This window comes from Poromitra crassiceps (assembly GCF_964638095.1).
Source record: "Poromitra crassiceps genome assembly, chromosome: 12".
Taxonomy (NCBI): Eukaryota; Metazoa; Chordata; class Actinopteri; order Beryciformes; family Melamphaidae; genus Poromitra; species Poromitra crassiceps.
The window spans coordinates 46,640,861-46,664,994 of NC_139632.1; the positions used below are offsets into that span (position 1 = coordinate 46,640,861).

The 24,134-nt window shown below is 42.1% G+C and overlaps 1 protein-coding gene across 1 annotated transcript; it reads right to left on the reverse strand.

Moving 5' to 3' along the window:
* Positions 1–583: 583 nt before the first annotated feature.
* On the reverse strand, positions 584–15,937 carry LOC310786257 (thrombospondin-4-like; the record flags this gene model as incomplete). The annotated part of the gene is made up of 19 exons (XM_083647417.1): positions 584–769; positions 2,037–2,176; positions 3,244–3,416; positions 3,804–4,000; positions 7,107–7,155; positions 7,298–7,476; positions 8,126–8,319; positions 8,430–8,482; positions 8,675–8,793; positions 9,143–9,302; positions 10,203–10,310; positions 10,583–10,687; positions 11,664–11,816; positions 12,586–12,663; positions 13,292–13,429; positions 14,270–14,418; positions 14,526–14,577; positions 14,936–15,009; positions 15,931–15,937. The coding sequence occupies 19 exons, from the start codon at positions 15,935–15,937 to the stop codon at positions 711–713; spliced, it is 2,187 nt and encodes a 728-aa protein (XP_083503543.1). The 3' UTR covers positions 584–710.
* Between the last annotated feature and the right edge of the window lie 8,197 nt (positions 15,938–24,134).

Consider the following 24,134-nt stretch of genomic DNA (forward strand, 5'->3'; position numbering starts at 1 on the left):
AAAATATGTGTTCAGAATTTTGATTTCCACTAAAACAAAACAAATCATGTCTGCTACTTAGCAATAAATCATATAAGATAGGACTGAACAATTCTGGATAAAAATTATAGTAGAGTAGTTGTAGCTAGACAGTGTAGTGATAATTATCGGAAGTTAGAATTATCCTTGAGTTGCGGTACAAAACTATTTTAATGCACTTTCTGCATCTTATGTCAAGATGTTCATGATTTTTAACTACCTTGGCTTTTCTGAACTAAATATTTCACCCCATCCGGTATGCTAATATTTTATGCTTATTGATTATGGAAACTAAAATATGCTTGATCAGCTGTGTCACCCTAATAAGAGTAGAGATTCAGAATACACCAAAATTCTACCAAAATCCACTTTTATTCATAAGTCACAACAGTTAAATCTTAGAAATAATTATTTCTTCATAAAGCATAAACTGAAAGGTAAATATACAATTGACAATATTTTGTGAAAAAGATATTTAAGACCAAAAATTCATACAGAAGGAATATCTATGTGGTAACAATCCAACAAAACACTTTTATCACTGTTGGACATTTTGTTGGTTTTCATGTTAAAACTGGACAAAATTTGAGCGACTTCCAGTCATTGTTTTCCATCAAGAGTGTTGCATATTGTAGATTTTTCTGAGACCCAGTTGTGCATTGGAATGTGGGCTCGACGCTGCTCCTGTCTCATTAGGACCCCAGCTGGACCTGCTGCTGCCTATAGGTGTCGAAGTCCTCAGGAAGAGTGTCTGGACAGAGACAAGATAAGACGTTAGGTCACTGTTTGTGGTGTTCACATTCATGAAAAGTGATAATTCAAAGGAAAATACCCACTTAAGAAGAACGACAATCACTTTTGTCATACCTCTATATTTTGAATTTTAAATATTGGGCTATTTACAACTTGTAATAATAATAATAATAATAGCTTGTAATAATTGAGTGTAAATGCTGCTTAACCATGGTCAATGTATTATCTTATGGAAAAGTATTCAAAGCACACATTACTGCTGTGTTAGCACTTCTTATGAGGCTGTAATGACAGTGTAATTACAAACATTTACATGTGTACACTTTGTACATACACTGTGTTGTTGCACCCAGCACGGCTTTAGGAAAATGTCTGAAACCTTTATTTATCCATGGAAAGTCCAGAGCAACACATCACTCTACTTCACCTACACACTTTCTTTACATTAGATGAACACCTGTCCCTGGCCATTTTAGTCAGGCCTCGCTCACAGAGTTGGCATGCAGCCTCTCCTCTCTCTCCCCAGAGGCTTTTCATAGTCCACTTCACTGATGCTAACTCCGCTCCCCCACTCTGGAGCACCTGTGGGCTCTTCCACTCTGCAGCTCTCCACGGTGCTGAACCTCCAGTCATCTTGGCCACTAATTAGCCATTTTTGCCCATTTAGCACCATTTTGCATTTTTATGATAGGATCCCCAGTGGGAGCCAGCCAGTCCAACCAGTTTGCTGCTGGTGGACAACAGCTCTGGTGCCGTCACAGTCACAGTCACAGGGCAAGTGCTTTGTTCAAGGGCTCACAGGCAGTAGCTTTTAGAGATTTTGTCCCAGGGTCCCAACCTGATACGATTTTTAGATGTTTATGTGTAAAGACAGTGGAGGACCAAACCAAGGCAAACCTGGGGATTGATGGTTTGGATTCCTGGGCCGGCTGGGATAATGTGAATGAGTATCGCTCACATCTCCTCGCTCAACAACTGCTGGCAATGTGCCCTTGAGCAAGGCACTAAACCCCCCAACTGCTCAAGCATCACATAGTAGAGAACTGTGGTTGTAAAAGAGCAAGAGTGTTCAGTCGCCTTTGGATAAATAAAGGCTCAAATAAAAATGTGTTGGGGGGAATGGAGAGCTCTTTCTGCCAGCTGTCGGGTCACAGGGAAACGGTTGGCAGTTTGAGTCTCCCAGCCTGGCAGGCTCAAACTGGCAACCATGTACTGTAGTCCAGAGCCTGCCTCTGTGAAGGAGGACATGCTTGGTGAGCGCTCACCATTGCAGCGGTAGCGGAGGTTGGCCCAGATGATGTTCTCCTGGGAGAAGCAGAAGACGCCCAGCCGGCCTCCTCTCATCGTGGCGTCTATGATGATGCCTGTGTCCGCCACCATCTGAGGACCCTCATAGAAACGCACCCTGCACACCAACACACAGCAGATAACTGACATCATACAGCGGGTAATGGATCCTGGCATGTGCTTTGTTTGCACTGTTTTGACAACAAAATAACGGCCAAAATTTGTTTTATTTCTTCTTCTTTTTGACTGAAATAGATGCTTGGTGGATTGGATATATGCCTAAATGAGAGGTGGAACCTAGCAATCGGGGAAAAGTCTGTACATGATACGTGTGTCTGACTCCCAGTGAGTGAAGAAACTTTAAACTGCCTAATTTGAGCAAATTTCAAATGAATTGTGATACCTTGGTATAATTATTGTAAACAAATTAAGTTTATTTTCCCTGTGGGGAAATTCATCCTCTGCATTCGACCCATCATCTACTATACAAACCTTTATAGAACTAGGAGCAGTGGGCAGCCGCAGTGCCTTGGTCAGGGGCACCTACAGGAGTATTAACCCTAACATACAGTATGTCTGACGGTGGAGGAAACCAGAGCACCGAGAGGAAACCTCTCTTCCACAATCTTTGAATGCTCCATAGACAGTCTGTACGTTAATATGCCCATTAGGATTTGGCCCGAGGCAGACTGGAAGGAAGTTCAATGGTATTCGGCCAATTATGACACATGTCAACATAACAGAGGCAGGTGATTTGGCAAATGAGCGGATGTCCTCAAATGAATAACTCATTAACTCAAATCAACTGTCAATAACTGTCAAACTAGATGAATGATGAATAGTTTGACAGTTATTGAGAGTTGATTTGAGTTAATGAGTTATTCATTTGAGTTAGTGTGGACCAGTGATGTCACTGGTCCACACTTTAACACTCAATAACTGTCAAATTAAATGACAGACTTCAAAACCGTTTACAGTTTTCTCATATACTACTGATACTCTAATGATACAAAGCTGGTTGAAAATGGGCGGAGTGTTCCTTTAATGCAAAATAGAGACCGCTAGCTGCTAATCCTCAATGATGGTCTATAGTTTCGTTACAGTAATTATACCAATGTCTCAAAATGGTTGTGGTCATGATTGATGTTGAATTGCCACATACAGCTCTGTTAACTTGGTCAGTACCTGATGTAGCCGTCGGCCGGCCGGTGCTGGAGGAACCAGCGGTAGGAGGTCTTGTCCTTCCAGCCCACGTTCCTGGCGTCTTTCCACAGCAGCTTCACCTGGTTGTTGGTGTCTCCAGTGTGCCACAGGGAGTTCCTCAGGTTCTCACCGGGCCCCGTGTCTGACTTGACAGCCTGGTCAAAGCCACAGATCACAAGAGGTCCAAGTCTACTTGATATTTCTCAATGCTTTGGTCCTAATGATGGCAGCAGGTATGTCAGATGTTTATGGTAGCCTGTGCATGGGTTGTGCATGTACTGTATTTGAGAAGATAGTTGTGCTTTGAGAAGAACAGAGTGGAGTATCAAATTATTAACAAACTTATGCCGACTTACTTTGGTTTAGACCATTTTCACTGAGGTGAGAGACATTAGCTACCCTCCAGCCATCGAGGTTCATCTTAAGAGACATGTTTGTATACTAAAACTATCATCTAATTTGAAAGATCACAGGTTGTAGAGTTTGTTGAAATTCAGCTAAATGTTTAAATATGACTTTAAGTACGGTAAGTGGAGCGGTACCTTGAGTTGGATGCCCGGCTCGGCCACGGCCCTGAAGGGGTTTGCCTGCCAGTAGATCTGCTCCACCTGTTTCCACATCACCACGTAGAAGCTGGAGCTGTCCTGGTACCCGAAGATGAAACCCGCGTAGTCGTCGTCCGTTACCGTGTTTACATGAAACGTCCCTTCAAAATCCACTCCGCTGAAGGCAGTGTAACCTGGGTGTACATAATATATTGCACATGGCATAAGGTGTCTTCATAATGGACTGAGAAGTGCTGGTCAAAGGGAAATAACACTCACATTTAAGAACTAATTCCTGTTTTATAGCTAAGAAGAGTGGAGTTGCCAAACATCAAGAACTTTCCCCCCAAAAGCTGAGCTATAGGGCTTTGCTTCAATGGATCAAGGAAACCTGAAAATGGACACACTCAAAATCGCTTTTTCCCCTATTCATTTTCAATGGAGCTGTGATTTGGTGCCACTAGTGAAGATTCACTATTAAAGATTGAGAAATGCAGCGGTATAATAGCAACTCATTTAGTTATTATAGATACAGTCGGTCTGTGTTAACCTGACTCACCAAAGGACGGTGCTGCGGCTCTACACTACAGGATTGGGGATTCTAGAGCAGGTACATAGACGTCTGTTCATATGGGCGTTTACTGCGGTGGTTGAATCCCTGATCCTGTCTGCCTGGGCTGGGCTAGCAGCTAAATGCTAACTATGCTGAATGGGGAGAACTGGAGGATTTCCCCCATGCTGGCCCATTGACCACGCCTGCATGTATAGCGTTATTCCTCTTTGATTAGCTATGGATGATGCAGTAACTTGTTGGCATTCATTTATGTGGATGCTTTGCACACAATTCAGAGGCAACTGCCACAGTAGATGTGATTTTGTATTTGATTGTAGATAGTTCGGAGTTAAACTTCTCTTGTTTATTAGCAGATTTTGGCCACATAATCCTCCCATTGGCTCCGGCGTTTTTTGGGCGTTGTTTTCTTTTTTCTTTTCTTTTTTTCTCCTTCACTACAGCTCTATGTTGTGTCTTACTGACTTTTCTGCCTTTTTTTATTCTTCACTACAGCTCTATGTTGTGTCTTACTGACTTTTCTGCCTTTTTTTCTCCTTCACTACAGCTCTATGTTGTGTCTTACTGACTTTTCTGCCTTTTTTTCTCCTTCACTACAGCTCTATGTTGTGTCTTACTGACTTTTCTGCCTTTTTTTCTCCTTCACTACAGCTCTATGTTGTGTCTTACTGACTTTTCTGCCTTTTTTTCTCCTTCACTACAGCTCTATGTTGTGTCTTACTGACTTTTCTGCCTTTTTTTCTCCTTCACTACAGCTCTATGTTGTGTCTTACTGACTTTTCTGCCTTTTTTTCTCCTTCACTACAGCTCTATGTTGTGTCTTACTGACTTTTCTGCCTTTTTTTCTCCTTCACTACAGCTCTATGTTGTGTCTTACTGACTTTTCTGCCTTTTTTTCTCCTTCACTACAGCTCTATGTTGTGTCTTACTGACTTTTCTGACTTTTCTGCCTTTTTTCTCCTTCACTACAGCTCTATGTTGTGTCTTACTGACTTTTCTGCCTTTTTTTATAGCGATAAAGGAGAACTCCACCGAAAAACAATGCCGATTTATTTTGCACATAATCTCACATGTCCAAAAACTGTAAACAGTTTTGCAGAGTTGTTGAGTTGAGTTGATTTGACTCAACCAATCAGATTATTTCTGCCTCGAGCAGCTCTCCTCTGCCCCCAATTGTTATATAAACATAACTCCTATTATATGAGCTGATCATTTCGTTATGTAGCCTGTTAGCTACCTGCAAAAAAAAATCGTCTTTTATTTAGCAGCAACCCGGGGCAGCAGGGGAAAATTGGCCAAGTAAAATTGGGGAGAAAATGGGGGGGGATACTTTTTTTTTTGGCTAATTAATATCCTGTGTTCCAGTCAACAGGCAGAGCAAGGAACTGACACTTAGGGTTAGGGGTTAAACTCCCAATGGGGCCACCCATTGTTCAAAATGTATGTGTCATGATTGTGACTTTGTCAGACTTTCCCTATGTCTCAAGTCCCCTCAGGTTCCTCATGTTTCACTGTCTAGGTCCAGCAGATCTATGTTAGTCTCCAGTCTGTGTCTTGTTAGTAATCACTCAGCTGTTCCCCATGTGTGATCACTTCCCTCTGTGTATTTAGGTTCCTGTTCACCTCTCAGTCTTTGTCTGGTCATCATCAAGTTCACTTGTGTTCTGTCCCTGTTATCTGTCTTTATGTTACCTGTTATTTAATTAAATATACACAGTTTTTGGTTTACTCATCATCCGCCTCCTGCTGTTGTCTGCACTTGGGTCCACACATCACACCATCTACCCACAGTGACAGTATGCAGTCATGATATTGTGAGTCACTTTGGATACAAGTTTCCGGCCCAATTCCAATCCGCCCCCTAAAGACTCAAGCCCTGAACCCTCAGTCCCTCTAATGGCCGCCATCTGAAAGTGGTTGAGTCATCAAGTGTGGAAGGGATCCACATTGGATAAATAGGAGGATTGGGACAGCAGAGCCCTTTGCACTTGACAAGATGATGTTGACTCTGGCAGGTTTGGGGCTCGCTATATATTGTTTATTGTCAAGACGCCTAAAGTGTTTGAGGGATAGACTCCCTGATGAGTCTGTTCTAATCCAGGCTCTGGCTCTGTCATTTAAAAATAAATGTAGCCTACTGCAAAATCTGCAATCTGCAACATGTGGAATTATAATTAAAATAAGCATAATAATGACATCTCACCCAACATTATACACACAATGTCAATACTGTACAATACAGATTCGGTAAAACTATTTCTCATTCATCAAAAAAGTTGTGATTGCAATTGTAATAGAAATGATTGATGATTATTCTAGGATTGTGTAAAATAACTACTTGCTTTCCTCTGATATAATATTTTTGTCTAATCTGAAATCCCTATTAATGTAATGTTTCATTGTCAATTAAGGCATTCCAGCACACTCGCAAACACCGCGTTCGTTTCGCGCGTGTGTTCTTTTATTTTTTTGACAGATATTTGCAGCCTTCCCCGTTTTATACCTCACAACGCTATGCATTGTGGGCAATTCCCCATGCCTAAGTGGCCATAGCTGCTCCCTTACGGTAAGGGGGCAGAAAGGGCTCACTCTGAGCCCTCGTTCACTTTGCCATTTCACCGTGGGACATCCCTAAGCCCTCACTCCCTTCACGTGAACGGCCTCTAAGGGCTTGAGTCAGTAAGGGGGCGAATTGGAATTGGGCCTCCACTAGCATGTCATGCCCTTACCAACAGCCAGCCCAGGATCACTGTTCATCGTCTGGACAATCTCTCTTCCCTGCAGAAAAAATAGTTGATTTAAGGGGAAATATTTCAGACAGAGTATGTTGCATGTTGAGCATTAGTCAAGGGGAGTCAAGTCAAAGTTAAAGTACCTTTTACTAAAAAGACAAAAAAAAGGCAAGTCAGTTGGTGCTCACCTGGTTCAGCACCACCCAGTTGGGGTCGATCTGCGCGTCTCCCTCGGGGTCTAACACAACGGTCTGGTACTCCCTGAAGTCCGTGAGGGCGACCTCGGCGTTCTCTGGACACACGTCGATGGTGTCCACAATGGTGTCATTATCAAAGTCTGTCTCACATATGTTGCCCACACCGTCGCCTGGGAAATATGAAAGATAGATAGATAGATAGATAGATTATGAGCTTACTATAAGCGTATACAGTTATAGTCATACCCAGCCTGCTCACAGCTTACATAACAGTAACAGTAACATATAACATTAAGATGTTTTACAACTATTGGCGATTGATATAACAATACAATAGTTTATATAAAAGCTGGTCTGGACTGGGACTAAGATGTTTCTTTACAACTAGTCATTTAGTAACAACAGCCATTATGAAGAGTTAAAGTGGAAATTTGCCTTACCCAAAATCAACTACGGTAATCCGCAACATTTTCATTAAAGTAAATATTGCTTTTGCTACTTTTTATCACTAGGCATCTTGCGCGCTTGATTCCTAGGCTCGCCCGCTGTGTGCCCTCGCCCTCGCCCCCCCCCCCCCCCCCCCCCGTATGATTGAAGGTAAGCACTGTCCATCTGCTTATATTACCGAGATTATAATGATACAAAGTGGGTTGAAAATCGGCAAAGCCTCCCTTTAACCAATCATCACTCCTCTTGCCTAAACCTAACCAATCATCACTCCTCTTGCCTAAACCTAACCAATCATCACTCCTCTTGCCTAAACCTAACCAATCATCACTCCTCTTGCCTAAACCTAACCAGCCAGACAGTGGGACCCACCGTCAGAGTCTTCCTGCAGGGGGTTGGGGATGAGGCGGCAGTTGTCGGGTCCGGGTGGCAGCAGGTCAGGGATGCCGTCGTTGTCGTCGTCGTCGTCACACTCGTCTCCCTTGCCGTCCTTGTCGGTGTCCAGCTGGGAGCTGTTGATGACGGCGGGGCAGTTGTCCCGAGAGTCCTGGTGACCGTCCCCGTCACTGGACAACAGAGACTTTGTTAGCACATACTGTAGCAGATTTACTGTAGGTCTTCAGCATGCTAAATGATCCATGGGGGAGACATTGTGATTGATTAGATGAAACAATACCTATCTTTGTTGGTGTCACATGGGTCTCCAATCAAGTCATTGTCCACATCCAGCTGAGCAAGATGACATGAGTTAATATCAGCCCAACACATAGGCCTGCGTAAAAGATGTCCTATCAAACTAATTTCAAAAGCACCCTCTTTATTTAGATGAAGCCGTTAGCACACAGTAGTGTTTCTTCTGAACTTCATCAGCACTATAGCCCATGGTAGTGAGTGCTTGGTTATGGGCTGAGCATGGGTCACCTGGTCAGGGTTGGGGACATAAGGACAGCTGTCACAGGCGTCTCCCACTTTGTCTCCATCACGATCCTTCTGGTCAGCATTGGGAACCCTTTTGCAGTTGTCCTTGTGATTGAGGATTCCTGAGATTGAAGTGGACATTAGTGAACCTGTAGCAGTCATCTATAGTCTTAAAACTCCAATCAAGAATTTCACACAACTCAAAATACTAGTCTGTTTTACGGCCAGTTATTATATTGTACATTACATCTTATATCATTTCTTAAAGCTCAATTACTCAACTACTCAATTACTCTTACTTTCAAGTGTAAAAAACAAAATCACAATTAATATGAATCCAAATGTAAACAAAGTCCATATTGGACTGGCAGTGTTGCAACATAGGGCCCTATTATACAATTCATGATTTCATTAATGACTCTTATAGCCATAGTAGTTAAGCCGATTGAGTCACCCAGATGGCATACTGACCATCGCCATCAATATCTTCATCACATTCATCGCCCAATCTGTCAACGTCTGTGTCCTTCTGGTCGTTGTTCTTCATGGCACGGCAGTTGTCGCAGGCATCGCCAAAGTCATCCTCATCCACGTTCCTTTGGTCCACGTTGGGCACCAGCACACAGTTGTCCTGTCAATGAATACACAGTATCTCATTCATTCATTCATTTTCTTTATACTTTTAATCATTTTAAAGGAACACTCCGCCCATTTTCAACCAGCTTTGTATCATTAGAACATCAGTAGTATATCAGAAAATTGTAAACTGTTTTGAAGTCTGTCATTTAATTTGACAGTTATTGAGTGATAAAGTGTGGACCAGTGACATCACTGGTCCACACTAACTCAAATGAATAACTCATTAACTCAAATCAACTCTCAATAACTGTCAAACTAGATGAATGACGAATAGTTTGACAGTTATTGAGAGTTGATTTGAGTTAATGAGTTATTAATTTGAGTTAGTGTGGACCAGTGATGTCCTGGGTCCACACTTTAACACTCAATAACTGTCAAATTAAATGACAGACTTCAAAACCTTTTACAGTTTTCTGATATACTACTGATGTTCTAATGATACAAAGCTGGTTGAAAATTGGCGGAGTGTTCCTTTAAGGGTTGCACGGGCCAATTCTTCCTTTAAAGGTGCCAGGATGGTGTAGCATTTTTACATGAATAAATGACCCTAACTATAACATTAATTTTGAGACAGAAATAGACAAAGAAAGATAAACAAATTCACCGTTGTAGCAAAACACTCTGTGTAAGAGGAATCAATACCTGCCTGTGTCATATCGTGTGATGATTGTACTGTATCTTGGATGCAGTGCCTACTTGGTGTGATGATAGTATCTTGGATGTAGTCCTCAGACGTCTGATTCCAGACCAGACGGTTTAAAGGTAGTGGCAGCAAAATGCTACTCTGCTGCATCCAGTTAGCCTAATTTGATCCTAAGGCCTAAGGTTACATTTGTTAGACATTTGTTTAGCCTGTCACAAATCTGCCACTGAGGAATGGTGATGCGTGAACCTGCGTGTTGAGGATCCCATCGCCATCTGCATCCTCATCACAGGCGTCTCCTATTCCATCTTTGTCTGCATCTTCTTGACCGGAGTTGGGCACAGTGAGGCAGTTATCCTGAAAAGAAGACACTCAATTTAGAGCAGCCTACAAGAGAGAAATACTAAATAAATGTACATGAAGTTGTCTTTGTATAGTATTGGTGCAACAATATTGACAACGTCAACTGGCACACAAGAACAACAGACCTCACATTGAATGCAAAGGATGCACATACCGTATATGGATATATTTTTTATTCTTTGCAGATGACTACATTCTGGTCTTTCTTTGCTTATGACTGTTTCTTGTCTCATTGTCTTTTCAAAAACTTTTTGAAGGAGCCTCACCTTGGCACAGTTCCTCTCAGGACATTCCAGTTTCTCATCAGGGAAACCGTCGATGTCAATATCAGGCCCACAGAGGTAGCCGTTGCCAGCCCATCCGACTCCACACTGTGAGGAGGGAAAAGACTTGATCTACAGTACAGACTCTGCTCATTGCTTCGGTTATGTACGGCATACAGTATCCAATGTGCACAATTGCTCAACCAGAGCTTCAATGTCAACCTGGAATGGGAATTGAAATATTTCACTGGTGAGTAGGAAATGTTTAAACTGCTTCATGATGTGTTTAACAGCTTTGGAAAACCTCCAATACTAACTTGTATATTTTAAGGCTGTAGCTGTCGCTCTCATCCTGAGCGACTTACAAAGAGTGTAACAGTAGAATCAGCTTTGATTTCTAGATTTCCAGACAGTACATGTGATAAATATTCCTGTCACTCGCTGCCATGATCATTTATGATGAGAGAAACTAGTTTAAAGGACCAGTGTGTAGGATTTACTCATTACATTTTAGTGGCATCTAGTGGCGAGGTTGCAGATTGCAATCAACTGCACACCCCTCCCCTCACACTCCCCTTCCAAGCGTTTACTAGGAGAGCTACTGTATGGTGGCCAAGAAAGGCACGAGAGACCCTCTCTAGAGCCAGCGTTTGGTGTGTCCATTCTGGGCTACTGTGGAAACATGGCAGTGCAACATGGCGGGCTCCATAGAAGAGGACCTGCTCTCTATGAAGATATAAAGAGCTCATTCTAAGGTAACAAAAACACAATGGTTCTTATTTTCAGGTGACTGGTCATATCGACATAGAACTTCCGAATTTTTACTGTGTATATTGTTTGACGTGTACTATAGGTGAATTATACTCTACGATTACAGTAACCAATTTGATTTATTTCTAGCAATATCTAATCAGGATTTCAGGGGTATTTCCCCTTCTTCTAATTGTTTTTGAACATTTAAACATTCAAAGGAAGAATAAAATCAGTAGTTATCCCTGACTGCCAAGTGGCAGTGAAATGTGCCTAGTTTCAGCTTTCAGAAATAACAACTGAGGAGAAAAAGTGTTTGGTTTTATTTTTTCACCTGACACTCGATCATGCCCTCGCGGTGGACGATGCAGTCGGCACTGGCGTGGCAGGGGTTGGGCTGGCCGTTCCCACAGGCTCTCTCAGGCTTACAGCCACGCCGCTGGTCTCCAACGTAGCCCGTCTTACAGGGACCGCACCTGAACGAGCCCTGACAACACACAGGTATATCACTCAATGGGACATGGACGTAGATCGGTGGTGCTCAACCAATAGATCGGGATCTACTGGTGGATCTCAGGGTACCAAAATCATTTTTGGATCATGAGTGTAACTTTGTAGTGTCAGTGTCTCTCATTCAACTAGTCAGTCCATCATGCGTGTTTATTTTGTTGTGGTGGTTTTCATGCTGTACAACTTTACTGTATGTATTTGGGGTGTTTCTGTTGGTTTTATGTTTTGATCATTGTTTGTTTAAATGATGAACAGTAAACGTGTCCTGTAAGCCCATGTGGGCTGGGCTTCATTCGAAGCATTTATCGAGGTTAATTTATCTCATTATCTCGACGTAACAAAGCTTGTTTCTCCAAGATAATGAGATAATTAACTTGTGATCGTAAACGGCATTTTAAAATAAGTCATTGGCATTTTTATTTTTATTTTGACCAGAGAAACCTTCTTTTCCATTAAAGCTTGTCAGTTAGTTGACTTGTCTGAAAAATGCTTTGTTTGGCTCTGCCCACTGAGGTTTATCTCAACTATTTCCGCCTCTGAGAAATGTTTAACAACTAAAACTGCAATCTGCAGAACATTTCACTCAGTAGTTTGAAGTGTCAAGGTAATTTTCTTCTTCTTCTTATGGGCAATAATTCACATCCTGCACCTTTAGGCTATGGTGCAGCTATATGAGCTGTAGCCTACACTTTCTACAGGAAACCTGATAACTGCTGTGCTGTAAAACAAACCGTGTTGATACTCACAGGAGTGTTCATACAGACTGAGTTCTCCACACAGCCTCCGTTCTTGGGACCTTCACACTCATTGATGTCCTTGCAGACCTTTATGGGATGAACAAAACAGAAGGAACATCCAAGGACTGGATGTAAACACGCTTAGAAGAATTTCATGTTAAATTGGAATAACTCAACTTTTATCACAAACTCCCATTATCTCATAAAAGGACTGGCACAGATTTATGTGTTTTTTATTTCTTTATGTATTATTCTGTATGTTGTTGTTTTTTGCTTTTATTACATAGATTGCTTAATGCGATATCTTATTGTTGTTGATTGAATGTTGATCTAATAAAGTAAAATTTTCTATAGCCAGTATACAGTATGAGAATAATAATATTATTTATTTTTTTAATAAATGAAATTAATATTGCCATTACTAGTAATACTACTACTACTACTACTACTACTACTGCTGCTGCTGCTGCTGCTACTACCACCACCACCACTAATAATAATAATAATAATAATAATAATAATAATAATAATAATAATAATAATAATAATAATAATAATACTGCTGCTACTACTCATACTCATGCTACTACTACTACTACTACTACTACTAATAATAATACATTATTCTATTATTAATTATGATTAATTTCTTCTTCCTATTCTTGTCCTTCCTCTTCTTCGTTGAACTGAACAGCAGTGTGTTAGCGATGCAGACCTGTTTGTTGGCGGTGGCGTAGGCGAGGCCGACCCCCTGCACCTGGGGCCCGGTGTATCCAGCGGGACAGGGGCCGCAGCGGAACCCTGGGGACGTGTTGATACAGCGGACGCCCATGTGACACGGCATCACTGAGCACTGCAGACACAGAGGGTACAGTACAGTTACACCTTTTGTTACCTGTGAGCTATATCTGTCTCTGGTATTTGGAGGATTATGGTCAAATGTGAATCACTAATAACAGCAATCAGATGGGAGCCAGAGACACAATGGTTCTTTGGCTTCTTTGGCACCCACTGATATTTAACTCAACGAATGAGCTCATTTTGACTCGAGAGTGGCAGCTCCTCTGAGAAATATAGTGATTTGTGAATCTTATGAAATCCCAAAGAGTTAGAAGATGCATTTTACGAGCCTGGGTCCAGACCTTTGAATCCGCTCACTCCACGGAGTTGAGTTTGCCTGCTCTTGGTCTGGCATCAGCAAATGCCTTTTCTCCAGTTTCCTAACCCTCCGAGCCAATGAGTGCCAAGTGGGACTAACGATTGGCCAATCAGCATCAATAAACAGCCCAACAGGCGGGACCAGCCGTTGTCATGCGCAGTTGTTAAGACGGCCCCGAGGAGTAAACAACAATGGCTGCGGCCGTTGCCTGCTGTCGAGGCTGTTTTAAATGTATTACCAATTACCAACCAAAGTACCAATTACTTTGAAATCCAAGCACACTGCTTGGAGGGCATTTATTCAAAGGGGAGATTTTCTTTTCTTTTTTTTACGTTCAACGGACTGGAGTAACTAACGAAAGATTCAGGCCGATATATGTTAGACTTGGTCTCTAGTGATTGGTTGGAATTCCCCATCATATACTGTAAATAACTCAAACAGAGTGCAATCTCAGACTAGAAGATGGAAGTGAGTGTATGAGTTGACAATTCAGTCTGAATATCAGGCTAGTATTGTACGACAGTTTCCACTCACCTCGTCCACATCAGTGCAGTGGGTGCCGTTGCCCACCATGCCATCAGGACAGGGTCCACACTTCACACCCTCAGGTGTCTCCATGCACTTCACCCCAGGGTGGCAGGGGTTGGGCACACAGGAGGGGCGAGGCGGCAGCCCCCCCATCCCTGAGGAGAGAAACTCAGTGAAACATACTTATATACTTATGATGACATGCTGTCCATATCGTAGCTCATTAATAGAATATCATGTTTATCTTGCTCGTCTTACTCACCACAGGCTTCACACTCCATCACTGTGTTCTTCAGGAATACTATCTCTCTTATCTGGAAAGTATCATCATGATTTATTGAATTAATTGATTCAGACCTGTGGGTTGACACCAGATATCAAATTGAAATCTGATCCACCACACACAACATTCACAGCAAGTGAAGATTTTCACTCCAAAACAAGATAACAAAGTAACTAAAATGGTTGACACATTTAGGATAATATTGTTCTTCTATATTTTTGAGGGTTGAATCAGCTACTTATTTAAATATCATGTGATGAATTTCAGTTATCTCATATATAAGTCCGATGTGCACCTGAACACGTGCACACAGATAACCAGTGTTATGAACAGATTCATGGCTTTTCTCTTCACTTCATACCAGCTCTCTGAATGTGAAGCTGTCTCACCTGTTGGTTCAGCAGCTCTTTGATCTCAGCCAGAGCCAGGTTCGTCCCTTTGATCTGACTGATAATTTCCCCATCTGATCAGAAAAGAAACATTGATCCATCAGCAAAGGAACGTCAGCAGATTTACACATTACACAACCGCCTGTACAGATTTTCCTTATGAATCAGCCTGAACACACCTTATGAATCAGCCTGTACACACCTTATGAATCAGCCTGTACACACCTTATGAATCAGCCTGTACACACCTTATGAATCAGCCTGTACACATCTTATGAATCAGCCTGAACACACCTTATGAATCAGCCTGTACACATCTTATGAATCAGCCTGAACACACCTTATGAATCAGCCTGAACACACCTTATGAATCAGCCTGTACACATCATTGAAATGAATGGTTACTGCTACCTACAAGTTGCTTTATTATTGTGCCTATTGGTTTCAGTGAAGAATGCTACCAATGCTTAAAACCCATTATAAAATAACTGAAGTAAAATGTTGAATACTTTGTCCCAGAATGTAACACAATACACAACTGGTGATGTAGTTGTTGGAGAAAATTGGAGAAATAATCTGCTCTAATCTAAATAAATACAACTTAAGTATCATATACAAGGGTCTTATAGAACCATGTCATGCAAAAAAAAAAAAGAGTTAAATGAAAATCCAGATGACAAACAAATATCCAAATATCATCCAAACTCAACAAGAGGGAGACACCTCTTAATGAAACGATCAGAGAAGTAAATACAATTGTGAAGACCCTGACGCAGAAGATTCACAAAACAGATGTCTCTCTACGCAACAACATGATCCACTGCCTGTCCATATATCATCCTCACCCCGCCTCGTCTCTGTCTCTGTCTCTCTCTCACACACACACACACGCGCGCACACACACACACACACACACACACACACACACACACACACACACACACACACACACACACACACACACACACACACACACACACACTCAAGTCCCAGACCTGCCATTCCTCAACCACCGCGCGACTGAATCACAGCCAACACACAGGCAGTCTCTGACACTGAGCAGAGCCAGCAGGTATTTGAGTCGTCTTTCTGATGCGGCCGCAAAACCCATTTTCCAGATATGGAACGATAAAAGATTTTCTGGAAGATACATCTTTGGAGCTTGTGTGCTAAAAAGAGCTGAACCACGGGGGGGTCCTGCTGGCTTGATTCCATTCCATGTGACCACAATGTCCTCCTGGGTTCCAAACTGGACCTAATGTTAAACTATGGGCGCCTTCACACCAGGAGCACTTTATCTGAACTCTGCAGTGGTTCCTCCTACAGTAGTTCAGTTGGTTTGGCCAGAGAACATGAGAACAATGACCTTTGAACTTTGGTGCTGGCAGTCCTCTAGCAAGAGAACTGCGGTGCGGTTCGTTAGGCGTGAGAACGTGTTCCAACCAATGGAAATGACCATAAAACACAAGGGATTATGTAGATGGAGATGGATGTTGACATCTGATAAGCAGCAGTTCCTCCTGCTTGGAAAGCCAAGCAGAACAAAATGAGCTGAGGTGAGAAGGTAAATTAGAGTAAACAGCCAAAGTTCATCATGCAGAACGAACTGGAAACGGATTTGTTTTGACTCCCTTGCTGCCAAAACCTCTAACCTGCAGTATGACAGGAGTGTGTTCAATCTGAAAATGGTGTGCACCGTTTTGCTATGGTTTCCGGGTTGAACGTCATGTTTCCTCTAAACGTGTGAAACGGTGTGCAACGGGCTTTGAGGTAGGCCTACATTCCCTCTCGTTTGGTGGGGATGTCAGAAGTGTTACCCAGGGCATTCAACGCACGCACCACTGTTTCTGTTTAAATAGCCTAAAGGTTTTGATGCATTTTGTCAGGGGCGGGGTTGCACGTGCCCCAGGTCACCAACACAATACAATTAAAGAGCTACTTGTGAGTCATGTTGGTTCACTTGCTATTGGACAGTATGAATCTAAATGAACCAAACAGTGGACCTTTTGACTGTTTTGGTTATTTACCCCTAACGCAAACCATAATCCTAACCTTAACAAAGTTTTTTTAATTGCCGAAAGATATACATTTTATTCTGGCGACTGGGTTGGGATAGCCAGAATTCCGATGAACATAACTGGAGTCCATATGGATCCTCTGGAAGTTCAATATGGACTTACTTATTTACTTACACCAGGGGGATTCGCTGCTAGCTGGATAAGATGCTACAGTAGACAGCTGCCATGTTGACTGAAGTAACTGCCCCCCCATTGCTCCTCGCAAAACACATACACGCACACACACACACACACACACACACACACACACACACACACACACACACACACACACACACCTCACCCCCTCCAGGGGGGCTGTATAGGGCAGAGGTCTGTGAGCATGAAGGAGAGGAAGGCTGTTCTTCACATTAGCAGCATCTCTGTTTACTGAATGAATTCCACAGAAGAAGAAGAGCTGACAGACAGACGCTGGAGTGGAATCACAGGATGACACAAAGCTACACCAGTCATTTCACAGAAGAACGCTCTCTCATGTGTTAACGAGTCTATAACAACAGTGGACTTGAGAAAAGATTTGCATGAAGATGTACTTTCTGAACTTTTGATTTAATTCATGGATATAGAAGACAACAAAATCCAAGGGATTCAACACCTGTTGAATACTCGTTTCATTTCTGAGGTTGTGAATGAGTATCCGATACTTTTTTATGGGCAAAAGAAAATCGTAACATTCCAATAAGAGCTTGATATTCAGTATGTCAATTTGTGTTTATAGTAAATTATTTTGTATAAATGTATAAACGTTATACATACTTATATTCATACATACTAACTTACATACATTCATGTATATAGCACATATTTCATTTTTAATCCATATTTATGTGACTATTGTAAAGAAGCAACTATAAAGTAAGTAAATCCATACATCAGTAATGCATCATCTTCAGTTTGTGTTCAAATTGTCAGCATCTATGTTTATATAATGCCATTGTTGTTTCTATTGTATTTTGTATTGCTTGGATTGTGTTCATTGCTTATTCTATAGCTATTTTTGTGTTTTAAACTTCCCCCTTTTCTCTTAATGCTGCAATGATCCAATTTCCTGACAGCGATCAATATATTTTCATCTTGTTTTGTCTTCATCCTAACTGCACACGCTCACAGATCTCGGGTCAGAAAGGTGTGAAATGTTAAAGTTAGATGGGGCTCACCTCTCTGGCTGGCTGCAGTGTGTGAGCAGAGTGCAGCCATCAGCAGCACAGTCCACAACATGGTCTCTTCTGTGTCCTGCTCGTCTCTGTCCTCCTCGACACTCACAGCAGGCCAGCTGGCTCCAGCACACTGATTCAACTGTGTCCTCCCTGCTTTGGCTTTTATATCCACCCCCCAACACACACACACACACACACACACACACACACACACACACACACACACACACACACACACACACACACACACACACACACACACACACACACACACACACACACACACACACACACACACACACACACACACACACACACACACACACACACACACACACACACACACACACACACACACCACCACCACCACCACCACCACTTGGTTGGAAAGTCCAAGGAACAGGGAAGAGTGGTGCTGAGGCTTCTGATTGGACAACACTGTCCACCCCAAATACTGTCCAGTGTACTGTGGGCACTAATACCAAAACACTTTATACAAGGATCAAATTAAAATGACACAAAAGCATAAGGCATCAAACTGTAGATACACAAGAACATGAATATGTTTCATTGATTGATTGATTGATTGGTTTGTTTGTTGATTAGTTGATTAGTTGGTTGGGTGCATAATTGGTTGGTTGGTTGGTTGGTTGGGTGGGTGATTTGTTGGTCGGCAATCTGGGAACCCAGAGTCTATAAAAAATAGACTCTGGGTTCCCAGATTGGTTGGTGGTTGGTTGGTTGATTGGTTGGTTGGTTGGTTGGGCGTGCGATTGGTTAGTTAATTGATTTACTGGTGATTGGGTGGTTAAGTTGTTGGTTGGTTGGGTGGTTAGTTAATTGATTTATTGTTGGCTGGGTGGCTAATTGGTTGGTTTGTTGGTTTGTTGGCTGGTTGTTTGTTTGGTTGGTGGGTTGGTTGTAGCCTGGGTAAACCCATCCCCCACGTGACCTGCTCTCAGACCTGTTCTCAGTCACTCAGCTAGTGACTGGGAACTGAGAGAGCAGATCACGTGGGGGCTGGGTTTACCTAGGCTAGGTTGGTTGGTCCATGACTTTTTTGACTAGAAACTGTATATTTTCACAGTCCAATCAAGGTTCAAGGATATTTATTGATATTCCAAAACATGAGACATGAAAGGGAACGAAATGAGAGCTCAGGGTCCTGCCAAAAATATCATATATAAAAAAGAAACACTACTATCAGTAGGGGAGGTCCGGGACGAATGAAGCACTTTTTGTTTTTTTTTGTCATTGTGTAAAGATTGTTTCAGCTGGAGTTATAATATTTTCATGTAAGCAACCTACACATGTCCTCTGGCAATACCAACCGTAGTTTCGTTCCATGGGTCAATACATCAGACGTCATCAGATGGCAACCAGAAGCTGCGCAATGCTTAATTTGTCCCACAGTGAAGGGACAAATAAAGCACAGGCGGGGGACTAATGTAGCGGTTGTGAAAAAGGCACAAAAACAGCCAGGTAACAATTTTTTTCTGGCATTAATTCCTTCATCTTTTGGTCATCTAAGAAACTAAAGTATTATGAAATACATTTTAATATGTTATATGTTGCAAATTAATATAATTATAACTTCTATCTATATATTTTGCTGATGTGATGTGATCAATATTTTACCTCCCCTTAAATGGCTTATCCAAAGAAATATTTGAATGTGTGCATTTTTTTGCCCTCTGTCCGTGGTCCTCTTCCTTATGCGAGGCATTGTCCTGCAAGCACAGATAAATGCATGGCCTATTCAAGGCAATTGGAGCAAAGTGCTTTATTTGTCCCCCGTGCGTTTCCCTGGATGAAAGCTAAGCTAGCACAAAGGATATGCTAACATTACACACAAAACAATCATTGAGCTGTAGTCTACCGATAGGTCTAACAGATGAATAGCGTTAGCAGCATTAAATAAATAAATTCCAACACGCTAATAGAAAAATACACAGTTTGCAATATTTTACTCGCGTTTGAAAATAAGACGAAAAGGCAACGTTTTTGCGGATATCTCCGCCATCCACTGACTGGCCGAGCTGAAACTTCACAGGAAGTGAGGTACCAGGAAGTGTAACATGGGGGGAAAGAATCGTCTTCCTGGGTTTTGTCAAAGATAGTATATGAGGACAAGCTAATTCCGTCCCCCTGCTTAATTCGTCCCGGACCTCCCCTACTAAAAACAACAGTAAAAGGAAGCATGATAAAAACAACATAAAACATATGGACAGGTGGCCAAAAGGGCCTGATTGCATTGCATCATACCTGATAAAAGCAGAGGATCGTCACTAAAGTGCATTATGTTAAAGGAACACTCCGCCCATTTTCAACCAGCTTTGTATCATTAGAACATCAGTAGTATATCAGAAAACTGTAAACGGTTTTGAAGTCTGTCATTTAATTTGACAGTTATTGAGTGTTAAAGTGTGGACCAGTGACATCACTGGTCCACACTAACTCAAATTAATAACTCATTAACTCAAATCAAGTCTCAATAACTGTCAAACTATTCATCATTCATCTAGTTTGACAGTTATTGAGAGTTGATTTGAGTTAATGAGTTATTAATTTGAGTTAGTGTGGACCAGTGATGTCACTGGTCCACACTTTAACACTCAATAACTGTCAAATTAAATGACAGACTTCAAAACCGTTTACAGTTTTCTGATAAACTACTGATGTTCTAATGATACAAAGCTGGTTGAAAATGGGCGGAGTGTTCCTTTAAGTACGCAGCATGGCGGCAGCAAGGTGCAATGTGCTCAAAACAAATACATGTACATCAATAGACAGCATTGCAACATTGTAACAGACAGCAGCAATACATTAGAGTTATATGAGCAGCATGTATGCAGAGTTGACAAGTCTCACGGCCACCGGGAAAAAGCTGTTCTTTAGCCTGGTGGTTCTGGCCTTGATGCTGCGTAGCCTCCTGCCAGAGGGGAGGTGGGTAGAGTCCCTCATGTTAGCAGCCTTTTTCCTGCATCTGCTGTTGTAGATGTTATTGATGGTGGGCAGGCTGCTGCCAATGATCTTCTGTGCAGTTTTGGCAGCAGAGCTGCACTGATGGAGGATGTGAGGATGCTCTCTACCTCACACCTGTAGAAGGAAGTGAGGACTGAGGTGCCAAGGCCAGCGTGCTTCAGCCTCCTTAGGAAGTAAATGAAGGCGTTGCTGGGCCTTCTTGACTGTGCTGGCTGTGCAGTTCCCAGGTAGCCTATTTGAAACAGGAAACAACTTTGACAACTGCTCCCCCGATGAGGAGAGGAGGAGTGGTGGGGGTGCTGCTGCTCTTCCTGAAGTCGATGATCATCTCCTTCGTCTTCTTCACATTGATGGAGAGGTTGTTTGTGTTGCACCAGGCCTCCAGTCTGTCCACTTCCTGCCTGTACTCTGACTCATTGTTGTGGGCGGATGAGTCCGCAAACTTCACGATATGATTACTCAGATACCAGGCTGAGCAATCCAGCAGTATGTCCAAATGTAGTCTGTGATATTAAGTATACATTCCTGTGACTGCACCTGATCATGAATATCACAATTGTGATGTGACCACCTCTATGATCATTCTGGGAACCGATTTACTGCAAATGCCTTTAAACATGCCTTTGATACCTGTTCTTCAGGAAGCTCCTAGTAGGTTATGGGGAAATGTTCCATAACTAACAACACAATAAGGAAAACCTGCTCTCCCAGTTGATAGTCTCGTCCCTGATTTTGTTTCCTGCTCTTGTTCTAGTTGAGCTAACCTTGGCCTCTTTTACATTGGCAAGGTCTGAAAAGCATGGAGAAATATTGTGTCTGTAAAATCTGTGACTGATGACCACTGCACAATGTTTTGTCTTTCTACTGCAGGAGTATCATGTGGAAATCTAAGATTAATGTTGGCAGATATATCTTCATATTATTTAGCTCTGCAGGTATTTAGCTTATCAGTCTATTCTCTGCTACCTGCTTAATTAGCGCTATCGGTTATGAGTCATAAACTGGGCCGTAAATGACTTCACCTCACAGATCCCATGAGATTTCTTCATACTCAATACTAACTTGTTCATATTATATATATATTCATTATACAACACTAGTGTTGAAGGAATCGCTTCAGCCCCTCCACAAAGGGAGGTCGGTGCTCTCAGAACAGGACAAAATACTGGAGTTCACTTCAAAGTGACTGAAAAGTGACGTTTTGACGCCGTTTGACTCTGAAGAAGACGCTGTCACACGCTGTGTCCTCTCTTTGGGTTCAGTCACTTTGAAGTGGCCCACTGTAGGGTTTCATTATACAATACTGTTTACTACTTGCTTTCCAGGGTTAATTTGCAACCCATACTTTTTATCACACTGGGTAGATTTTCCGTCACTCCCAAAATGTCTGAAATGGATGCGCCACTGGCCATGGTAAGGGCATTGTGGTCGAGGCAGACGGGTGTATACGTTTGCCTTTGATGCCGGGGGTTCCATTCGCTGTTTTCAAAGTACATTTAAATTGTAAGCCACATTTAAAAAAAAATCTTATTTAACCATACAGTAACTCAAACCATTTTTCTAACCTTAACCAAGTTGTTTTAGTTGCATAACCATAATTGTAATACAAGTTGTTGGCTATGCTCGTGTGTGTGTTGTTTGCCAGTAATGGTAGTAGCAGATGTGGTAACATTCCTCTCTAGACCCCCCCCCCAACACACACACACACACACACACACACACACACACACACACACACAATCCTCTTTATCTGTCAAAAATGTTGATAACTGATCCATAGATGGCAAGGTGGCACAGTGGCTCGTTAGCACTGTTGCCTCACAGCAAGAAGGTCCTGGGTTCGAATCCCGGTCCGTCCCAGGTCCTTTCTGTGTGGAGTTTGCATGTTCTCCCCGTGTTCGTGTGGGTTTCCTCCGGGTGCTCCGGTTTCCTCCCACCATCAAAGACATAGTATGTTAGGGTTAATACTCCTGTCAGTGCCCCTGACCAAGGGACTGGCAATCGAACTGGAGCTGGTCGGGGGCAGGATGAGAGAGGTTGTGCCTCCTCAGTCCGGCTCATAAAAGCATAGTTTGGCTCATCTGCTCAGTTGAGGAAAACCTAATCTAATCTATCAGATAGATAACGACATGTTCGAATACTCATTACTCTTTTCACAACTGGTCATTTAACACATTCATTTTTCAATTGCTGTGATCCATTATTAGTTACTTTGTTTTGGGAATGTTGTTACATTCCTTTCATAGTGTTTCATTTTTGTTGGTTTGATTTTTTTTTTAAAGAAAAATACAATCCTGCTGACATTTTATACAACATGCTGCTAATTGAATAAACACAATCTGTTTACTTGATATTACTTGGTATAAATTAGATAGATAGATAGATAGATAGATAGATAGATAGATAGATAGATAGATAGATAGATATAGATAGATAGATAGATAGAAGGCAAGCTGGTAAAAGGGGATGCTTGTTGTATCTGCATGATGTCTTCTCCTGCTGTGTGAACTGTAAGGTCAGGGGTGAAGGTGTCACTTCCTCCTGTAAAGTGCATTAGTGCTGGTTTACTGCCTGCACTACAAAGGCCTGTCACTAGGGCCGCTTTCTCAGGACGTGACCCCGAGTCGACCCCAGGCTGCTCCTCTGACCTCTGACCCCCAGCAGCTTCACTGTTATGTAATGGAAGGTTTAGCTTTGGATTCTGCTGAGTCACAGCTGATTCCTGGACTTTTTTTTTAAAACTGAAATGACTGATCAAATCCCCACATCAGTGATGCTGTGATCTGTTGCTCCGGTAGAGCAGACTGGTTCTTCTCTCTCATTCACTGCCATTTTCTGGAGGAACATTCTGAAAATCACTTCTAGCACATAAAGGAACGCTGACAAAGCAGATTCTGATTCTGTATGAAGACAACTAGTCATGTTGCTGAATTGTTTTTAAGCGAATACGTAAATTAAATCTTTCAGTTTGAACAAGCT